This window comes from Silurus meridionalis, chromosome 3, assembly GCF_014805685.1.
Source record: "Silurus meridionalis isolate SWU-2019-XX chromosome 3, ASM1480568v1, whole genome shotgun sequence".
Taxonomy (NCBI): Eukaryota; Metazoa; Chordata; class Actinopteri; order Siluriformes; family Siluridae; genus Silurus; species Silurus meridionalis.
Genome location: NC_060886.1, coordinates 12496998 through 12520397, shown reverse-complemented (window position 1 = coordinate 12520397; position 23400 = coordinate 12496998). Strand labels below are relative to the sequence as shown.

The following is a 23400-nucleotide window of genomic DNA, read 5'->3' as shown; positions in this document are numbered from 1 at the left end:
ATAATTTATGAACTGTATAAGAATGTATGAGTTGTAATATGTATAAGTTAAGCACAAGTTAAAGAGATGGCAAGTGACTGGTTTAATAGTTAGTGCAGTATAAGAATGAAAATGGATATTGGTTGTTAACTGTTTGACATTAACGGCAAGGCCAAGATGTTGAGGAACCAGTGGCTGCTGGGGGTAAGCAGATTTTACATCAAATATAGGAGAATGAGAAAAACAGAAAGTAGAAAAGAATGCAAGGGAATGTGACAATAACTGATTCGGACAGGAAATTGAAGTGTCGCTTAAGTGATTGTTCATCAACTGGGAAGACAGCTGGTGTCTGACTGAGCTGAACTGGGGAAGTTGACATCATAGATGTGTTTCCTTAAAACATCTAGTATTTTTAACCACTATTATACTAGCAGTTACACATTCACAAACCAAACAGAGGATGGTTTTGATCTGCAGTGTGACTAATTTTCTACTCTACTAACTACTACTACTAACTACAACTACTAACTACAACTACTAACTACTACTAACTACTACTACTAACTACTACTACTAACTACTACTACTACTACTACCACCACTACCACTGCTGCTGCTACTACTACTGCTGCTACTACTACTGCTACTGCTACTGCTACTACTACCACCACCACCACCACAACACCACCACCACTGCTGCTGCTGCACCACTGCTGCTGCTGCACTGCTGCTGCTGCTGCCACCACTGCTGCACCACCACCACCAACAACCACCACCACCACCACTACCACCACTGCTACCACCACCACCACCACTGCACCACCACCACCACCACCACTGCACCACCACCACCAATCACCACCACCACCACTGCACCACCACCACCAACAACCACCACCACCACCACTGCTGCTACCACCACCACTGCTGCTGCTGCCACCACTGCTGCACTGCTGCTGCTGCTACCACTGCTGCTGCACCACCACCACCACCACTACCACTGCTGCTGCCACCACCACCACACCACCACCACCACTGCTGCTGCCACCACTGCTGCACCACCACTGCTACCACCACCACCACTGCTGCTGCTGCACCACTGCTGCTGCTGCTGCTGCTGCTACCACCACCACTACCACTGCTGCTACCACCACCACTGCTGCACCACCACCACTGCTGCTGCTGCTACCACCACCACTACCACCACTGCTACCACTGCTGCTGCACTGCTGCTGCTGCTGCTGCTGCTGCACCACTGCTGCTGCTACTACTGCTGCTACTACTACCACTACTACTACCACTACCACCACTGCTACTACTACTAACTGCTACTACTACCACCACTACCACCACCACTGCTACTACTGCTACTGCTGCTGCTGCTGCTGCTGCTGCTGCTGCTGCTACTACTACCACCACTGCTACTGCTACTACTACTACTACTACTACTACTACTAATAATAATAATAATAATAATAATAATAATAATAATACTTTTGGTATTATGTTTGTTTAAAAGAGGTGATTAAGTTGAATTGAAGTTCACTGTAAAATCCTTATTTATATTAAAACTAATTTATTTTACTACAAGGCTTTTTTTCCTTCATTTCTTATTGTCTCTATTGCCTAAGTCGGGTAACTTGGATTTACTTAATAGATTTGCATCACTAATTTTTACTGTTTGGAATTCAAGCAGTACATGCACATGTCCGTATCAAATGTTATGTTCTATTTGTCTTGCAAAAATGACCAAAAGAAACACAATGTTCGATCTTTGTTCAATTTGATCTAGAGGTAAACTATTGTAAATGATTCAAATATTTAATTATTAAATATAAAATTAAATGCAATTTCTTTAAACAAGCAAAACAGGCCAAGGAATGTAAAGAGCATATAGCATGCTTACAGTATTTTCAAAAGCTTTAGGAAAGGTACAGTTACATCAGAGACCACCACCAGACTTAGATTCCATTTCAATAGAGCACATATTTAGGGGTGAACAGACAACTTTAACATCATTAACCTTGGTCCTGATTGAGTAAATTGCCCAGAAATTCCATCGGTTGAGTCTGTGTGTCCTATTCATGTCCAGTTCAAAAATACAATGGCATGGGTATTTATCACTATGATGAAAATAGATTGACTTTATAAACTCTGACACTCCCTTCAACAAGAAAGGTACACACACATTTATCATGTCACGAATACTTGGATAATACACACATGTACACATTCATACAGCCGCACTTTAATTCCTGTGTCATGAGGGGGGAATGATGGTTGGTGAGCCAGGAGCACACTTAGAGACAAAGATAGAAAGAGGCCAAAACAAAAATAAAAGCCTTGAAAAGGGGACTGAATGAAAGAAAGAAAGAAAGAAAGAAAGAAAGAAAGAAAGAAAGAAAGAGACAGAGTCACAGATAGAAAGAGAGGGTGAGGGGGGTCTTTGCCAAGGATTGCCATCTTGTCACTCTCTCGGCATCTAATGGAGATGATTGATTTTCCTGCTTACTCTTGTTGAAGGGAACAGCCAGTGTCAATAATAACATGGTATCAGAGGCATGGACTCTCTCACCAGGAGTGAAGCGGACTGGGTGTAGGAGACACATAGCTCATTAGGACAGAGAACTGCAGAATGGAGTTTGCTTGCATTGGATTTGTGTGTGTGTCTTAATAAGTTATTATTAAACCAGAGATTACACACTTTGCTTTTGCGGTGCAATAAGGGCATGCTAGTATTAGGCTCTTCTTCAGTGTGGAATTCTTGCCTGCTTCTTAATTTTAAAGTCATCATCATGCGCAAACATTTCAGCAGAGCAGCAGGGAAAAGACCTAGAGGAAAATCTTTAAGAGTAATGCCATGAACTGGAGTGTGTTTCATTCATTTCTGTGTAATAATAATCCATGATTGGTGTAGCCTCTGTTCTCTGCATGAGAGGCACTGAGAAAGACGGAAATTACCATGTTTCTGAAATGTGGCTGAGCACAGAAAAGGATCTCTGTAATTGAATACTTTCACCAGACAGATTTCCCATTTTCCAATTTCCTGCCAAGCATGCTGGTAATTTTGCCATTTCATCTATGATTCTGTTATTCCAGAAAGCCACACATCCTGAGACGTAGTGCAATTCTTGGGAGGTAATTGGACAGTACAGGTGCAGGATTCATTTACATTCAGAACTTCTGCATAGCTGCACCACTCAGACTGGCTACACATATAGTATCAGAGTCACATGGAAACCAAAACATATGTGCTATAGATCATATAAAGAGAATACTTTTTTTTACAAAATAACTAATTTAAATGGCTCACTGAAGTGCTTTATGCTTAATAAGTTACAAAGAGCAAGAGAGAGAGAGAGAGAGAGAGAGAGAGAGAGAGAGAGAGAGAGAAAGAGAGAGAATATGAATTCTCTGTCTAATGTCTGATTTTTCTTGTTTAGTTTTTGCTGTCTGCTCAAACATCACATTTATTAAATATTGCAAATTGCATTATTTTCTCATCTATACTCTATACCTTCTATATTTCTGGCTACTCCAAACTTTTTCTATATCATTTTTTGTAGCCTGGGCTATTATAAAGGATGAGAATGTAAAATCCAGTCACCTAAATGTATGTATTTTCCTATACCCCTTGCAGCTCCCTTAATCTTAGCATGGTACATAAAAAAACCCTATCTATCTATCTATCTATCTATCTATCTATCTATCTATCTATCTATCTATCTATCTATCTATCTATCTATCTATCTATCTATCTATCTATCTATCTATCTATCTAGTATGCACATTTGTGTAAGAGACAAGATAAACATTAATGTGACTAATAGCTCCGACAGAATAAACAATATAGTCAATAAATCACTAAATACAATCATTACAGTCTTATAGTCTTTAATGGAAGGACTATTATTATATTGTCATTATATCCAGTCTATATCTATATCTATGTCTATATCTATATCTCTATTATTATTATTATTATTATTATTATTATTTTATCTGAAAAGTGAACACAGACATTTAAAAGATATATTTGCCTAATATTAATGGGACATCTGGATTTTATACAGAATTAACGTTTTTGATAGATTTTTTGAGGACATGAAAAGATTACTTTTGTAGTCACAAGATATTAAATCTAATACTGACCAAATGACATATTAAGGTGGACAAGATTAAGTTTAAGCCTGTCTGACTGTAATGGACTGTTAACAGCATTTTTATAGGCCAATTTAGAGCAGGTCACCCTGGCTATATAATGGACACATAGCTGGTACTCTCTGAGGAAGTAAAATAATATGGATGATAAATTAAATGAATGAACAATTTATATATACATATAGACACACACAAATATATATATATATATATAAATTTATTAAAAAAAATATTATTAAAAAAAAATCCTTTCCTTTGTCATAGATGATTATGAGAGAGCATAACAATGTAAGAATGTAAGACATCTGCTATTCTGCTATATTTTACAACCAGCAAAAATGTTCATATTACTGTTAGAATGAAATGATTTTTTTATTTATTAGATGAAGAATTATAAACATAGTTGTCCAAATCCTACACCGTATGACTTAATTTGATCCCCCACCCTCCACCCTAAAGCTCAAGACAGCTCACTGCTGGAACCCCTGGAGAGCAGGCATGTTGAAATACTTACCCATCCCGACTTGATAAAGTGTGCACAGACACACACAGACACACAGACACACACAGGCACACACAGACAGGCACACACACACACACACACACACACACACACACACACACACACACACACACACACACAGAGTTACCATGCAGTAACCAAACAGCACAAACACCCACCCACACATACACACACACACACACACACACACACACACACACACACATGCACACACATGCACACACAACACAACACAACTCACAAAGGCCATCTTTGTTCACCCTGCTGTGCTATGTGTCTTTTGAGATGGGTTGAAACTGCTCGTTAAAGTCTGTGACATCCATTGGGGAGATCGACCCCCTACTGATCATGGTTTACAGCTTTTTTTCTTCCTCAGAAAAGCAGAGCACAATCTGCCTTGTAAGAAAAAGGGCTAAGAATTCCTTGGAGAACGAGATGACTTTTTGAATGAGAGAGCTTTATTAACAGTCAGGTTTTGAGCGGACCTCCCTTGTGTAAGTTGACAGTCTCAGCAGTCTTTCTCAAGAGGAGCAAGCTCAGCACTGGAGATGTTCTCACTACTACCATCCATCAGAGCAGAGACTGAGAACCTCAGCATCATCCCATTCCCATGCCTGCACTGCCAATCAATGCATCAATCATCAAGTCAACTCGTTAACCAACAGGATCAAAGAAGGGTGACTGTTAATTCAGTGCCTCGTTAGGCATCTGGCAAGATTGTTATCAGGATCAATGAGGAAGGCTGTTGACCAATGCTGATTAACTCAACAATCAACTGCTAATGAGAAGCACAAAGATTGCTTCTTACATTGATTTCTATTCAACCTGTAAAAAAGCAGATTATCCTCCACTGAGAAACTGGTCTGCATTTCTTTAAACGACATGAACTATGCGCATCTGAATTGCCATGATCAGTACAGTTTGCTTTATAATCTATTCGTAAGGTGAAGCAGAGACAGAACTGTTGTAATGAAACCAGTGGGGTTTGCTTTAGTTTGGTTGTGAGGGGTGGCAACATGACACTGACATGTAATCAATGGTTAAGGTCTTTCTCTACTGCCATCAAAGTACTGTACATTTCCTAAAGGCAAATAGTGCTCTCATGCAGCACTTACAGCTAGACACTGGAGCACAAGGCTTTTGTCAGGAAGAGATGAGTTCAAATGAGGAAAAGGATGCGGTTAAGAGTAAGTCTGCTTTCGGCTATAGCTGATAGTCTATCAGAAAGAATTGAGGGAGAAGAAGGGAAAAAAAGAGCAAAAGAGGGAGAAGTCTGATGGAGAGACGGAGAAGCAAAGCAGGTGTCTCATGGGAGACCAAGAGCCCAGGGCACATGTACCTGGCTGACCACACCTTACTTGCTTCCTCCCCTCTGTCCTCCCTGCAGTCATCGGATACAACATGAAAGATTGCTCCTTGTCCTTAACAAGCAGGAAGAAAGAAAACACTTCCAAAGTTGGCAGAATAGACAGCTGTGGGTTAGGAAGAAATGAGGCTGAGTTACAAATAGCCTGCACTCATATCCACACTGGTATCAGCAGGTAAAAGGCATATAAACACACAAGGGACCATTGCAAGGGCTTAATTACATGTTGATACCTATAAAACATCAATAAGCATCCAGGATTCTATATACTGAGCACAGTTGGGTAAAAATGACTAACCTGGATATTATATGTCTTGGTTCAGCATCTTTTAAAATGCTTATTTTGGTATCTACAGTTAAAGCCATTGTAATGTAGTTGTGTTTGCTTCTCTTAAATTCCTTGCTGATGAATAATAAATATGAACACAGTAAAATTTCAGTTGGTGTCTACACTACACTAAAATATTCTTCACGTGTCTTTGTGAAATGTCTTCGCAACCTCAGAGGAAGAGTGGTACTGTTGTTGGCTTACTGTTGAGTGCAGGATTATTATACGATTAATGTTGTTATTTCCACTGAGAGCACATAATCAGTTTATTCATGCTCTGATCCCTTTAGACAAAGGATAGTGAGTTAACAGTCTCAACACCGAAACTGAGCAGGAACCATTTCTGAATGATTATTTGTAAACCTATAAGGGTTTGAGTGTTTGTCAGAGGGTTCTGGTGTGCAGGTAGGTGGGTTCGTGCTAAAGCAGCTACAAGAGAGTGGCAGCTCAGTTTTCCAGATGGTTCCTCTGGAGGCAGATTATCTGCACCATCGCGGAAAGCTGAACCTGAGACTGTTGAAGTGTGTTTCGGGGGGCTGTAAATACTGTGGGCACTTTGGTGCCACACTGATGCTCCCACCCTGCGGCCTGTAAGTGATCCTTGCCTGGCCTGTGTTAGCTATGAGGTAGACTTTCTGCCCCTCCATAGGCTTGGCTTTGGGAGAGGTCTGTTGCTTCCAACCCCCCTTAACTTCTCCAGCCTACCACAGGATTGACTTACTGACAGGCTTATGTGTTTCCAAGCTAACTAATGCACTAGGAGACTTAGGCAGATAAAGTTAGTACCATAACTGTGCAAAAGTGTTTTTTTTAAATGGATTATGGATATTGATGTAAAAAAAAAATCTGATAGCCCATTTACTGTTTTGGAGTTGCACAATAGACAAAATGAAGTTGAGCAGGTGCCTTTTTTTCAAGAATGCATTTTAGTGCCCTTATAAATGAATAACTAGTTTGTTGATTTGCAGTCTTGAATGCCTTATCTGACTCCCTGGAGTTCAATAATTACACAGCGTCTACAGTTACAGCGGCCATGTTTGATATGAGTTTATCTGAGCTGTCTGTCAGGCAATTAAGGTCAGCATTCAGTATTCTCCCAATAGCACAGTCACAGCCCGAGCAAGCAAGGGAGCGGATCAAAACCAACACAGATCAAATTAGGTCACTCAGTCTCAGTTTCCACCTTCAGCCCCCCTCCCCACCAAGGCAACAAACAATGCCTCTGATAAACCTTTTCCTAAATGACTCTTCACCCTGTGTGACCTATACATGTAACACCCACATTATCTGAGTTGTCTTGGAAAAATCTAGAATCTAAAGACAATTTAAAATAATTGTTGTTATTTCTCAGTGCAAAATACATTTAAATTTACATTTATGTACAGTATAGGGTATTTTGGGGCTGTGTTCGTGATTTTATAATCATTTTCTTGACCAAATAAAACTTGTTTGTTTTGCTGAATGAACTGCCACTGCTTACTGTAAGAGAAATAGACAGTACAAATAACTGAAACTTTATCCAGATGAAAGCATGCATCAGGCAGATCAGAGCAGTAAACAATAGAGATAGTAGACACTGAAGACTAACATGAGAAACTGGTCAGTTTCACTGTGTAAGAACCCACACCTGATACTTTGTAAATATGTGTCTTTGCATGCTGTGTGTGTGTGTGTGTGTGTGTGTGTGTGTGTGTGTGTGTGTGTGTGTGTGTGTGTGTGAAACCCACATGTGATCTGTGATATACTATACTGAACCACAGACTAACTGTTTGACACCATGATAGCTTGGTAAACATACAGTCGCCTTTTTTTTTAAGTCATTATTCCTCTGCCATTCAAACTACATTGTTAACAGGAACGTTTACAAATTTACAAATACACATTTAAAGTATTTGCAAAGAATGAACAAAAACATACAATGTGATTTTTTTCCTTTTATTTTTCTTTTACTAAATGTTGCTTATCCTCCTGTATCTAAAAACTAAATTTGTAGCAGCTCATTTAATTTCTAATTGTTATGTTATTCACACACTACTTTGTTATCAAGCTCTTTACCCACCTGTGGTTTGATTCTACTGATTTTGTTTGGTTTATAAAATAGCAGTGTATAATGCAACAAGCCACTCTGAACAATAACACGCCATGTGTGTAAGGGTGGAGGGACTGTTTGATATAAATAGTAAGGCTCCACAGTATGAATACCTCTGTCTGAAATACAAATTCCTGCACTTGTCCTCCATGATCTCATTCTCATTTTTTTGTGTTCCATAGATCTAGGACTCTAAACTGAACTCTGTTAGGAATTAGGGAGGAAGAGATTTGCTTAGAGCAGAGGATGAACAATCACACCCCTCCACTTCCACACATTTAGAGTTCTGAGAAAATCAACAACCTGAATAATAATGTATCAAATAGGGGAACATTGCAGGGAGCATGTTAAAAGCAAAGTTAATATTCAGAAAATAATAGACTAAAAAGCAAATGTCACCTCATGTGCCATGAGCACATGGTGTGAAGCTTAAATGAGCCTTGATTGCACAAGGCAGTTTGCATCTCAGCATAGCGCACAATTAAGCGGAGCGATTAGCATTGCCTATGACTTGTCCAGTTCTATGTCATGTCATAAGTCTTGGAGTGTGGCCTCATAGCAGGAGTCTGATTTGACCAAAGCCCTGGGCAGCAGCTTATATCACTAATGAGGCCTTCCACATTCAGCGTTCCACATATATGACTAATGGGGCCTTCAATACTCAGTAAGAACTTAGACCTGCAGGCAGCTGCACTGAACACAAGCTATCAACAGTGCAACTCAGACTACTTTAGCCATTTACTCCACATGAGCCTTTCCTGCTTCGCTTTTAAATATGAATGTAAAAGGATATTCCTTAATGAGAGTCCATACCTGAAAGCACCATGTAATCTGAATGAATACTGGTGTAAGTAATTATTTTTTCTAATTAGGAGATCTGTTTTCCGGTACTATTTATTGAACAGGTTGAATTTTGGGCATTATACTGCTGTAACAGTTATACATTAGACAATTACGTATTTCTTTGTTTTCCCACATAGACAACAAACTTTTATAATAGCCTACAAGTGTTGATTTTTGATTTCTATTAACCATATTGTGACATTTATTTAATATCACATTTGCTCTTATTTCCAACAGGCACTTAGGCATTAACAGAAGTCAATAAACGCTACAGTAGCTGCAGATGCAAAAAAACAGCTCTACACATCTTTCACTTTGTATGCTACTTTGTGTGTGTGTGTGTGTGTGTGTGTGTGTGTGTGTGTGTGTGTGCAGAAACTTGTGTGAAATGTCTCTAAATGTGTGTGCACATTGCAGAGAGTGAAGCAGTGTGCACTGCATCTCCTTCAAACGTCTTCCCAGTCAATGGCAAAAACAAAGGTCAGGACTTTGGAAATGTCATTCAGTCTTTGGCTTGGCACTTAGAGGGCCAAGGGAACCTGGGGGGGGGTTTGGCCTGGCTGCAGGTTCCGGGGGGACGGAATAATGTGTTGCGCAGTGGCTGCTGCTTCCTCTTCCCCTGGTGGCTGGGGGCAGGCAGCGAGGCGCAGTGGGGGCTCATTGTTCCGCTGCCTTTTCCATCAGCTGCCAGAAGGGTAGGGGGCCTGACTAAATGGGCACTCTAAAATAGAGCACAGCCGGGAGGGAGCCCTCCCAAGTATATAAAGTACACCTAGAAAGTGTGGAGAGAAATTTACAGCCCTAGTATTTAACCATACATATGACACATATATAGCATTTGAAACAGTCATGTTTTATTTCCGTTTCACACATATGCTATTGATCCCAAAGAGGCTACTTCAAGCATTGTGTAGGTTAAAAGCAAATTTGCCTTAGTCTCTTTCTGTTCTAATTAAAAAAGTTACAGAAAATCTGAGAGATTATTAGTAAGCAACATTAAAGATACGACCAGATCAAGAATGGTGTAAGTTACGGTTTTCAATTTTATTAAAGTAAAGTTCAGAAAACTTGCAGTACATTATAAGATACTCTTTTGTAATCTGATAATACACTATGATAGCATTGTTAATTACTGTACACCAGGGATGCACACACCTTTTCAGCATGCAAGCTACTTATAAAATGACCAAGTCAAAATCTACCTACTATAAAAAAAGCATTAATAAATATCTAATTTTTTTTTTTGTTTTATGAGATCTACCCACACTACCTTTGCGATCGACCGGTAGATTGCAATCGACATTTTGGGCAGTCCTGCTGTAGACATATTTATGAGTTTTGTAATGTAATGTTAGACTAAATCTAGTATTTATATATATATATATATATATATATATATATATATATATATATATATAGTCTAAATCTTGCATCATTTAAATATATTTAAATTTAGGTTTAGTCTAGTAAATCTAGCATCAGCACATGACTTTTCACACTTAGGGTATAGTTGACTTAAAGCCTTGTAGATACACAAGTAAAGAACCTCAGCAGTATCATTCAGTGTTCAATTCAGTGTGATATTTTAAGTTTTATATTGGGAAAGTTTATATATCACTTGTTACTGAATTAGTGGATTGCTATTTTAACTATTCAATTTAGATTTTTTATTTCTTTCACTTTGCACAGCTTAAATTCTTTTTTGCAAAGCAGTGTAAACACATTGTTTAAACCGGATGTAATACTATGTATACAGCACAATATATTGTTAGACTAAGCATGCAGGTAAGTTTGCTAGTTCTCTCAAATGTTAAAGAGATAAGCCATATAAGGGTTTTTTTTTGGACATCTTTTCTATGATATTCAGGATTGTGACCCACTGATTGTTCCACTATTTTGCTAATTTTGCTTAGTTTCTTACAATTTATTCTTAGTTTGATATCTCCTGATATTTGTGTTCTTATGTGAACTGAACTGAAATGAATACTCAGAAGGGGAGGGTGACTGATTGCTGATCAGATGATTATTTTAGGACAACTAGCTGAAACAGAGCCATGCTTGTCGCTGGCCTGTGGGTGATGAAGGCAAGAAGGGGAAAAGGAGGAGCCATGGCCCTGAGCACACCTCAGCTTGCATTACCTGCCATCTCTCAAGCAACATACTGAGAGCGTGGAAACCTGAGTGCAGTCATGGGAGGAAATCTGGCTGTCTGTCAAGTGCCTTTGTTTGTGGTTCTACGAACAGGTCAGATTGAGTTTCCCTGCACATGAAACAGGGCACCTAACCACGGACACGGCCAGGCAGCACACACAACGCCTACAGTATCTGTCAATACTACACCAATAACAATAACCTCCATAATACGTTTTCAGTAAAATATACTGTAACTAACAAATACAATAAAATATTGTTTACTTCTCATACTACAGGAATGTATCTGGATTTACTTTAAGTTTTTTTTGCCATGCTAAGAACTGGCAGCCATGTGTATCTTTTATATTTTGTTTTAAAAAAGGAAATAATCATTGTCAAATCTCAACTGAGTCAAAAATAAGGCAGAAGAAGCTGTCTGGATTTAGTTTTTATTTGTAATGTTAAATTCAAAAGGTGAACATAGAACACTACAACAGTATGCTTTCCTACCAAAGAGGCTTCTGGGTAGTGGTTCTTTAAGAAAATGTGTAGAAGACAAAAGACTAAAAAATAATGTAAGCTCAGTAACTACAATTTGCTGCTTCAGAACCACAGCAAAGATTTTCATGTTTTATTTAAGAAAAAGTTTTGCTAGACTAAATTGAGGCACACTAATAAATAGTTAATATGTATTTAATTCTTCACCATCTGAAAAAACATTGTAAGGCCATTAGAAGTTTACAGAAGCTTACACTTCACATTTTAACATCATCTTTAACTGAAACTATTTACACCTAAATTCAATAATGTACCATGTCTGTACATTAGCATGGATAGGCCAAGTAATATGTAAACACTCAAAGGAATATTTGGAGTACTGGGAATTTAAACCATACCAAAATCAGGATGCAATCTTACTACAATTTACACTCAGGTGTAAGAGTTTTTTATTCAGATTTTTTGTGAAATGACTTTATCAAGAGTGAGTGAGTGAATACATTATTATCGAGGGCCTTAGTTCCTTAGGCTTCTAATTAAAAAGTATGAGAAAATCAGGGTGTTTATTAGGGAACAACATCAAGGATAGAGTTGGATAGTAGTGAGCTTTTGAAGGGGTTGGATAATGGAATAGATAGCATGTGCACAGTAAATAAAGAGTTAAAGATTAAGAGATTAAGAAGGTATGTGTATATCTGATGTAATAGGCAAGATTTTTTAAAGTCCTTCTTCATGTGGGAACAACTTACTGTCATATATTTGCACATTTTCCCATCTTTTACTCTCTGAGGTCTTGTTTATACAACTTGTTATTGTGGCTTCCCTTCTTCCTCCCCATTTCTGTCTTCTGCTCCCCTCTTCTCTTTGTCTTTTCTTGCTTGAGGGAAATCTGCAAGACTGCCAGCAACAGTTAATCCTCTTCCAAAGCACCTTAACTATGCTGGGAATTCTGCAGATGCTGAAGAAAACAACAGGAACAGCCATGCACTTAACACTGGCTTACTCTGGCAGGGGTGTCTCTGTCTTCAGAGGCTGTGTTTTTTTAATAAGTAGTTCAAAACAATCTGCTGTTGTGTGATAAGTGTGTGTCTCTTGAGTGAGCAGGGAAAGGGGCCATGCTGAGTTCAACAGCAGCATCTCTATAATCCCATTACAGCGGTTCACCTGAGATTACACAGCCTTGAGTGGAAACAAGACCTTACCTGACAGGCTGCATAGAAAACACAATGACACTCAAAATATTACATAACTACTTTCATGATCAAATACAGCCTATCTTCCAAAGATATTAATTTAGCAAATAATAACATGGCAGAGCTTGGTGTAAAAGGAACCTTTTTTTTTTTTACAGAAAATCTTTATTCATATAAATCATTTTTGCCACTTTAATTTGAGGGATGGAAAAAACACAATTAAAATAAAAACTATAAGCCAAATTTAAATTATAGTCATATAAATTTGTTAGTTTTGGGATTTAACATTGACTCTGAATAAATAAATGCAGTATATTAATCAACAGTTTCTTCATGTAAAGAGTTTAGCAAGAATATAGTGTATAGCTAATTTATCAAAAGATTTGTGTAGATTTTTAATTTGAACTTAAGTGTCTTATTTAATTCAGTTTTACCCATGTTCAGAAACTGCCACCTAAAATCTTTACAACCAATCTCAATGACCTTAGATACTTGAATTACACATCTTTTCCTGGATATGGAGGAGACTTTGTAAACTACATAAAAATATCTCAACAACATACAAACAAGGTCTCAGCAATAGTTCTTTATTGCAATCAGCAAAATCAATCAAATAAGAAAATGACATGAGCTTTTTTAATGTGATTACATATTCCGTAAGAGCTCCAGTCGTTTTTTATATTTATCATTCCAGTCATACACTTATCTTATTCTTCTTAAAGAATGTAAGACACATCTTCCCTCAGAAATATAATGATTAGTCAAGACAGTTATTTTGAAATCAATAAGTTGTCATTAGCACACCTTAATGTAGATTGGGTTGGTGAAAAGAATGGTGAGCTCAGGTGGAGTTTCAATGCACTGTTCATTATGCCTGAATGGTGACCTTCAGGAGTGCACATCTCTGTAATCATTCTTCACTCTCCGTCTCTCTTGCTAAATGCTAACTGGATCTTTTCAAAGCAGCCACTGAAAGGCAAAATTGTACTATTGAAGAAGTTTATTAGAAATTGATTTACTCCTTTCAAGTAATGTAGCAGACAGAAGACTTCAGAAACTTCCATGGACATGAGACAATCTCAGCTTGGTTGTATTCATACTCATGGACATGCTTCGAGACGGAGACACTTTTGGAAGCCAATGAAGGGGAAACTGGGGTCAGTAGACTGAGCCATGGAAAAGGTGAATTATTGATGCCTTAGTGGCACGTGCTCACGGGTGAATATGGTGCTAATCTAGTGTTGGTAGTAGTCATGAAATAGTTTGGCAATAGAACCACTATGGATATCTGCATTATCCACGGTCATTTCCAATTTTCTTATCAACAAAATTTACTTGTAGATAAAAGAATGTACTAAAAATAGGTAAAGGAAAACATTATATATATATATATATATATATATATATATATATATATATATATATATATATATATATATATATATATATATACTGTATATATATATATATATATATATATATATATATATATATATATATATATATATATATATATACTGTATATATATATATACTTTAATTTGTTTTTTCTTTCATTCTATAATATTAAACTCTACAAAAAATATTAATGAGATGCATAGCACAGCATAACTGCAGATTAAGTTGGTTGGTAAGAAGTGCAGAGAGCAATTTCTAGGAGACGTTTTTACAAATCCATGGCAACAAGTGTATGACTGTCAGCAGAGTTTTTCCAATAGTTAACTCTGAAGCAATTTCTGTGTTGCAAAATGTTATGTTTTATAAGCCACAGAAAACATGTTTGTATTGTTCATTTTATTCTTGTCTATTTTGCGGGGAATTTATCTCTTGATACCTTGGCATAAGGTCATATACATTAGACTGCATGCCACTAGTGCCATCTGGACATACTGTACATTTGCATCCATTTATCTATACGATGCTTTTATTTACTGGTTTTTATACATAAGGAAATAGGCAGCATATTACTGAGCACTGCTGAAAAACTAAATACACCAACTGACCAAAGGCAAGTGCAATGTTAGGGAATGTAAGGGTTATAGGTATAGGTTTTTTTTGCAACTAAACTTTCAAATGATCTCTTTGCATAATTAGCATTCACATTTTACTCATTTCATTTCATGCATATCAATATGATCTTTTTCTCTATACTTTTATATTATTTTCAGTATTGTCACATCTCACCCCAAAACAGATTACACCTGACAATGATTATGTTTTTTTTCTGACTGGATAACTGTATTTGGCCAGAGATCATGTTGTACCAGATATTCTGTGTTGGTCTGGATGTTTTTTTTTTTTCAAAACACTAAGTAAAAAAATGTTACAATCAGTCCACCCTACCTCAAACACATAGACATATGACAATGAGACAATGAGACTAAGAGAGATAACTGTGTTTTGATACAAATGTGTCTTTTAGGATGGGCTAAGTATCCATGTGTTTCTTGCAGTTGGGGACTGAATCTGCTGATCACTGGGTGCATTTGCTGGTACTTTCCCCATGTTAAGTAGTGGCAAAACACAAAGGGTAATATTGAGCATTCATGTGCAGTATGACTACTAATATATATATAATTAGTAGTTTACAAAATATTACATTTACAAAATATTTTTGTAAATGTTTTAAAGTAATTACAGTGTTTTAGAATTATAAATTTTCAGGACACCAAATGGAACTTTTGCTATTTTTCCACAGAGAAAACTTTAATTGGCAGGTGTGTGCATCCTGGCAGATTTGGGTGCGTGATTTGAGACTTGGTGTTGTGAATATATGTGTGCTCCGTTGCTTTTTTTATATTTATTTATTTATATTTTTTTATAACAATGATCAATAAGAAATTTACAGTGCATTAATAACGAGTTACCAAAGTGTTCATTTTGACAGCCCTAATATATATATATAAATGTAAATAAATAATGTAGAATTAATGTAAAAAGAATTCATGTAAATTTACTTTTAGAAATGTGTTTTATAACTGTAATAGGCATTTCATCCCAAAAGCAAAGAACAATAATTTTAGTCACATTTAAATGCCTAATTTCAAATTTAATTGGCATCTTTCTCAACAAAAAGCATGAATGTTTAAAATAAAAGTGCATTTTTCAAAAATTCTCCATGAAGACTTTAAGAAAGCATTCAAGTAGAACCTTTTAAAGTAGAAGCCATAATTATTTAAAGAACCCTTAAAATCTTTGAAGAACCTTCATGTCTATTTAATAAATGTATATGATCAAATACTCCATTGACCACACTAATCTCTTTAAGCAGAAAATAACCCCTGATATTCTATAACTACTGATACAAATAGATTCTCTTTAGCTTTCAATTAGATAAATTTCTGCTCTCCATTACAAACCCAACCATGCCATAATTTAGCTTTCTAAAACCCTGTGTTTGCTGATCACACACTGTAAGTGAGGTCAGAGGTCAGCAGTAGTAAGTGACTATCAGTGACACCCAGAGGAAACAAGCCAGCTGTTTCTATCATCACCTCCTGACCTCTCATTTGCCTAATCTCGATTCAAAATAATAATTTACAACAAAGAAAGCAGCAGTCCAATGTTTGTTACTGTATGCCAGACAGATGTAAGATTGTGTTACGTTATTGAAGTATTTTCTTTGCAAAAGAAGCAATGTTAATAATGTTAATTTTATGGGTGTGTGCATCTGATCGGACCTGACCTGCCTCAGAAATACTGTCACATTAGCAGTTTGGGTTTCAGAAAAGCAACACAGCCTAGCAACACACCACAGCCAACCATATCACACCTGTCTTTGTGTTTATTGATGGTGACTTTTGCTGACACCAGCATCACTCAGCACTAGATCAATAAGCTGAAGCCCACTGAGCATTGAAAAAAGTTCCAAAAGGTCTGAAGTAAAAACCTTCATATCATATATCATATATATATATTTCGATCTGCAAAAATGATGTGTTGTTTTACATAAAGAAATCTGCATGTTTTATATTCTCATTATTAAGTATAGCTCAATCCTATCCTAAATTAACTGTCTACAAATTGATAACATGGAAAACATTTATTCTTTTATGTTTTGCATTATTATATATTATATTATATTATATTATATTATATTATATTATATTATATTACTTATAAATTGCATTTCATGTTTTACTGAAAGCTGATCAATTTAAAGTTGCTGTGACACAGAAATAATATTACCAAGTACAAAAAATTATATTGGTATATGATTCGATGACTGCAGTAAAAGTCCACTAGCACTGATGTTTAGGATTAGGGATAGGGTGCTATCTGAGATGCTACATTCGACATTCATCCATTAAAGTCATGTTAGATGTTCATCCTTTTAAAAGTCGATATCAGCTGTATTATATTTCTCATACTTGTGAATGCTATATTTCCTTTTGATATCAGAGATTTTCAAATACGTATCTTAAGCTATGTTGTAAAATTCACAAATGCATTTTTTGTTGTTGTTGTTGTTGCCAAGAAGCCTAGCACTTTGACAAAAGATTATTTTAATATATAATTGCAAAATTTGCATGCTTGCATTCCATGCTGTAAAAAATCATTGCAATTCCAAAAAGTAATTGTATACTGTATTATTGATTTATAAGGACAAACAAATTACTTAATTACATATGCAAATAAATGGAATAATAAAGGAAAAGAACAATTTGACAGAATACATATGTACAATAAATATTTCAATAATAACAATACTTCTAATACATACAATGAATAATACATACAATAATATAATAATACTTTTGGTTTTAGTGGACTAGCATTCGCTATTTGACAGTGGGGAATCTAGAAAGTGTCTTTTGCAGGCATAGAACCCCACATGCTCCTTTGCCTCATATGTGGACACTGTGAGACTGATTACTGGTCTGATTTGCATCAGGGTAAAGCTGTCTCTCAAACATTTTTGAATTTAAAAGAAAAGTGCCTAGCTGAGCTAATGATCCTTTGTGTATGAGTCCAAGGTGTCCCTCCACACATAAGGCCTGAAACAATTATGCAGGAAACTACTTATTACAAACAGCATGAATTTGGCCCTCACCAGGGCCTGGCTACTACAAACCAGGTTCTCTCTCTCTCTCTCTCTCTCTCTCTCTCTCTCTCTCTCTTTGCTCTCTCCCCTCTTGATTTCTCCTCACACACACACACACACACACACACACACACACACACACACACACACACACACACACACACACACACACACACACTCACACTTGTTGCTTAACTATACACTTTCTTGGTTATCTCCATGACAGATCCCCGAATTATAAAAAAAGTATAAAACAAACAGTGGGGAAATGAATCAAAATAATGGACACTAAAGTTTAAAAACATATTTCAGAATTTTCAGAATTTTAGTTATTGTCATGAACCCGGAATCACTAAAAGTATTTTAGCATAAATACTCCTAAGGATTAGACAGTATAAAAGAAGAAGAAGATGAAGAAGAAGAAGAAGAAGATGAAGAAGAAGAAGAGGAAGAAGAAGGGGAAGAAGTAGCGAAAGAAGAAGAAGACAGCGAGAGAGCAAGGGGAGGCTGAAGAGCTACAGGAGACAAAATGGGACAAAGATAAGCTGTAAAGCAAGAATACCTAGTTCCTTGCAAACAGGGCATAAAGTACCCTCCCATTACAATGTCATTTCATCCCAGCACAGTCTTTAAGTAATAACTCTCAGTGGGGTGTGCCATTATCACCCCAACCCCTCTGCCCTCCATCCGCCACACTGTCTTCAAGCAGGTGCTCCTGTTGTCAGCAACTGTCCATGCAGACTCCACTTCCCCTGTGCAACATCTCTTCTGATGGTCTGTGTGCTTTACTATTCCACCTTCCATGCACTCCTCCTTTCAAGAAAACTCACAAAAATGGACACCACAAAATCAATAATCAATCCATGAACATCAATTTTTTTGTTGTCGTTTCTCTCTATCTGTCTCCCTCTTTCAGATGTAAAAGCACAATGCAATCAAACACAAAGTTTATCCCCTATCAGAGAATAGAGGCACAGTGCATCCCTAAGAAAGCAAACAATTCAAAAATCCATTTGTGGACCCCCGCTGAGAAGTTTACAACAAACTATATGAGAGTAAACACGCACAGTTTTTAACCATCTATAGAGATGCGTGCAAGATCATTCCTAATGAACTTACACTGTTTTGACTTTTACATTTGCCCTTGTCCAGAGGCGTTACATTACAAACTTAACATAAGTCAGACTATAACTCTTGATTTTCACAAAGCAAACTTGGAAAGGGAAAGTTGAAGGGAAAGGTAGAGTTGACAACCAACACGGGGAGTGAAAATATTGTTTTGTGGTGGATTTAGAAGTGCAACAGCAAAAAATAACCCGATTGTGCAAGGTACAATTTTTGTAATTAAAACCCGGCAACCTGCCATTATCTATCTTAATACATGTTTTTTGTACGTTATGTAACTACATAGAGATTGTCCGTTAATTCGTATCTCAGCAAGAGCTAATAAGGTCAATAAACATTCTAACATAATTAATTTGACATATACACATGCACTAAATGTTTTCCACCTTTTTATTCTTGTTACCACCAGTGCTTTGTTTAGCCTCTCCTCGGATGTACACTTTGAGAGGGGTGTGTGGTGGGACGCATAGTTCCGAGTGCTGGTGGTTTCAGAACTAGGACAGCTCCTCAGAAGAGGATGAAATGACCTCGCGCGTTTGAAACTTGAATTCGACTTTCTCTAATATGTATCCTGAATTGTTCAGATGCTCAGAGATTAGAGGAATTGCAGTTGGAAAGGGAATGAGTATACAGAACAGAGGCGTTGCAGCTGCCCTGAGTTCTGAAGATCTCCGCAAAAAATCGGGATCAGTATTCGCAATTTACTTCAATTAGCATAGTCGGTCGCGCTTGAATAACGAGCCTGGGCGCTTTTGTCCCCTCATCACCCGAGAACGACGGGGGTGACAGGACCCAGGTGAAGCCAAAGTTACAATAGATTAACGGCTTTTTTAGTGGAAAGCTTGAATGCAAAAGCACGCACATAGGGCCGGGACCCCCAAAAGAAATCTCTGTTTGTGGAACTGAATTATCATAAATTATATATTATTTATAAAAGAAAATGCCGAAGAATGGGTTTACTGGCCTGCATACTTTGTAAGGATGGAAAAAAGTATAATCAATGTGTGTTCCGTTCTGACCCATCCATGGCCCTACGAAGTATGGGGACTTTGAAAAGTCGTATAAATTGGTATATTGTGTCCTTACTAAAACATAATCTAAACGCTGGCGGATGACGTTGACCCCACGTGTGGGAAAACTGCTTTCCAAACTCTTATAGAAACAAGACGTTTTACGTATCATAGATTTTAAGGCTCACTGGAGCTTCGGTTATTGCATTGTTTAAGAATAGTAGCTTATTATGATCACAGTTCAAATTGTTAATCAAGACAAATACAAACAGAGCGTCTTGCGTGAGAATTACGTTAGGGAAGTTGTGAATGAGAATATTCAGATACAGCAAATGAGGGTAGCGCAGGCAGATGCGGTTGATTATCATTGCCGGGTGTAGTGATGCCGTAATGAGCAAGCAGACCGACTGTTCGGGTGCTGATTAGCGGCCCTTAGGGAGCCTCTGTTTTTCTTGAGTAATTGATAGTTAGACTCTGCTTTAATTAAATACGCTGCCTGGTCCACTGATGTCATATTTTACGGAGCAGAGAAAATAAAAGAATGGATTAAGCAGCAAAGAGAGTGCGCTTTTGTATATGATTCACTCTCTATCACCACGACTTGCGTTAATAAGCTACATCATAAAAAAAAAAAAAGAAACACTAGTTGACAGCAGCTTATGAAATTTCCACGTGCAAATATTAATATGCCACACATTAGTAATTATGTGAACTATAACATGCAATGTATTTAGTACAGACAATAATCCAAATGAGTGGCTTTAATAAGGGTGTTATAGTGTGTCCCTCTGTGCACTCAGTGATGGGAGCGGGCAGCGTTTTTCCTCAGCTAACACTGTCTTTTCCCACCAAATTCCCGGGCCACTTTAGCTTTTTGTGTGGTCGTCCATACCCCCCACCCCCCCGCCCTGCCCAGCTCTGGAGGGCTGCCCCCTATCTAACGCACACCTGTGTGACTGGCCTGCTCCCTTCACGAACTCGCTGGGGCTTGTAATCAGCTTTGTGAAGCTATTGAGGCCACGGCTCAGTGCAAACTTCCCAACCACACAGCGCGCTCGACCACTGAATGGCAGCGCAGCGTGGGGGCGCCTCTCCAAACTCCGAGCCTGCCAAATTCCTGCAGAGTCTCTCACAACCACCCCTACACAGACAAAAAAAGTGAGGAGGAGGAGGAGGAGGAGAAGAAGAAGAAGAAGAAGAAGAAGAAGAAGAAGAAAGAAAAGAAGTTAGATGCGATCATTAAAAAATAACCCATATATCATAATAATATAATATTGTTAAAATAAATGTCAATTAATAATCATTCGCTTAGTGGAGAGAGATCAGGATTATTTGAAGTCAATTACAAGTTCAATTTTCCCTGATGTATTTGACTGCAGGTTTTAGTGAGGTGTTTCCCAAACAGTCTGTTGGAAAACCATTGCATATGAATGGCCCACAGACTGCAAGCAAGATGTAATTTTAAAGTTAAACACTTTAAAGCTGAGCACGTTAATTCAGCATGCAGGACCCACTAATAAAGGGCTATGCTAATATTGGCGTACACCGCAGAATCTGAACAGCAAAGAGCAAAACATTGGAAAAATAAAAACGTGAAACTAAGTTGATGTTAGGGGTGGTGGAGGGTGGGTGGGGGGCTAGTTTAGGGGAGCATTGAACGCCAAACCGCATTTTGCACCTCAAAGCCTGCTAGAGAGTCGCAAGCAGTAGAAATTGCGGCGCAGCAGCATCTCTCCTCTTGGAAGGGCGCAGGATTAAGAGGCCGCAAGATTGTTAAACATGTCAACGTGTAATTGCACGATAAGGCCCTCGCGAGGAATTTATTGGCCCAGTTGCTATTTCTATTCCCCCCTAATCTCGTTCAGCACATTCGTTCCGTGCAATCTGTCTCCGTAATCTTCTGCGACAGAGCAGCGACCAATAGCGGCATACCGGCTTTTTTTGGTGAAGGGGGAGAAATATGCAGAGGCGTGATAAAGTGATGCTAATTATCCCCATTTAGGACAGTGAGTGCGAGAGATCGGAGGGTGCACGAGAGAGACAGAGAGAGAGAGAGAGAGAGAGAGAGAGAGAGAGAGAATAGAGCCAGCAGCAGCCAAGGCTCTCCCAACGCAAAATATATCGGCGGTTACAAGATAAGGACATCGCGCCCTGAGACGATTTAATAGTCGGGGTTCACCGCCATAACCAGCAGCTCCACCACTTTTGCTCCCACTTCCAGCCCCATCCCAACGTTTTTTTCACGCACACCCACCCCACCGTTTTGGCGGAGGAGTAAATTATTTTGGTGAGATTTACCAGAACGCTTTGGCTTTAACCTGGCAACGTGCCCTAAATCGTACTCCGCCTCTGTGCTTTCAGCGCTAATCCGTGTCGCTTTTCGGGGGCACAATAAATACAAAGAGCTGCAGAGAGGGCAGTCCCTTAGCCCCCTTCTGCTACTCCACTACGCAGGAAAAAAGTGTAGGCCTATTAAGAATCAGAAGATTATACGGTCACCATGACCAGTCGTTATAAGAAACTGAATATGTATGTTTGTTGAGTAAGAAGTGAAATGCAGGAGAGGAAGAAGAAAAGAAGAAGAAGAAGAAGAAGAAGAAGAAGAAGAAGAAGAAGAAGAAGAAGAGGCAGAGGAGGAGGAGGAAGAAGAAGAAAAACGAAGAAGAGGAGGAAGAGGAAGAAATATCTAGATTTTACACAATATCTTTACATATAGAAAAGAGTAATAAAGTGTTTAATAATTGTTAACCATTTAGGCAACATTTATTTATTTACCTTCAGTTTCTTTCTTTTTCTTTCTTTTTTTTTTGTATATTGTAGTTAATTCACAATTTCTATTTTAACTAATAAAATAAGTATGCTTCAAAGGTGGTTAATAATTTTTTTTTAATGCCACCACCATTTATATACTGGACATTATTGTTATCCTTCAAACCTTGTGTATGCGATGCTGAAATGTCTGAGGGTCTGACACTTGTTGCTGAACTTCCTGCGGAGTAACAGGGAATAATAGACTCTGACCTGCCTCTGACCCAGAGGTCAGTGAGTCTGCTAGTTAATCCCACATTCTCTTACAAACTCCATCCAACTCGCTTTCTGTGACTCAGT

General features: G+C 37.9%; 1 protein-coding gene across 6 annotated transcripts in view; it reads right to left on the bottom strand.

Moving 5' to 3' along the window:
• Positions 1 to 18295: 18295 nt before the first annotated feature.
• Positions 18296 to 23400, bottom strand: part of sox1a (SRY-box transcription factor 1a) — a 71852-nt gene continuing 66747 nt past the window's right edge. For 5 of the 6 annotated variants that reach the window (XR_006925230.1, XR_006925229.1, XR_006925228.1 and 2 more), the window contains one exon: positions 18296 to 21433. Coding sequence is in view for 1 of the 6 variants with exons in the window: in XM_046845572.1 (XP_046701528.1) it covers positions 21422 to 21433 (12 nt within the window). In the remaining 5 variants the exon portion in view is untranslated. The remainder of the gene's footprint in view (positions 21434 to 23400) is intronic. The other variant, XR_006925226.1, reaches the window with a different exon arrangement.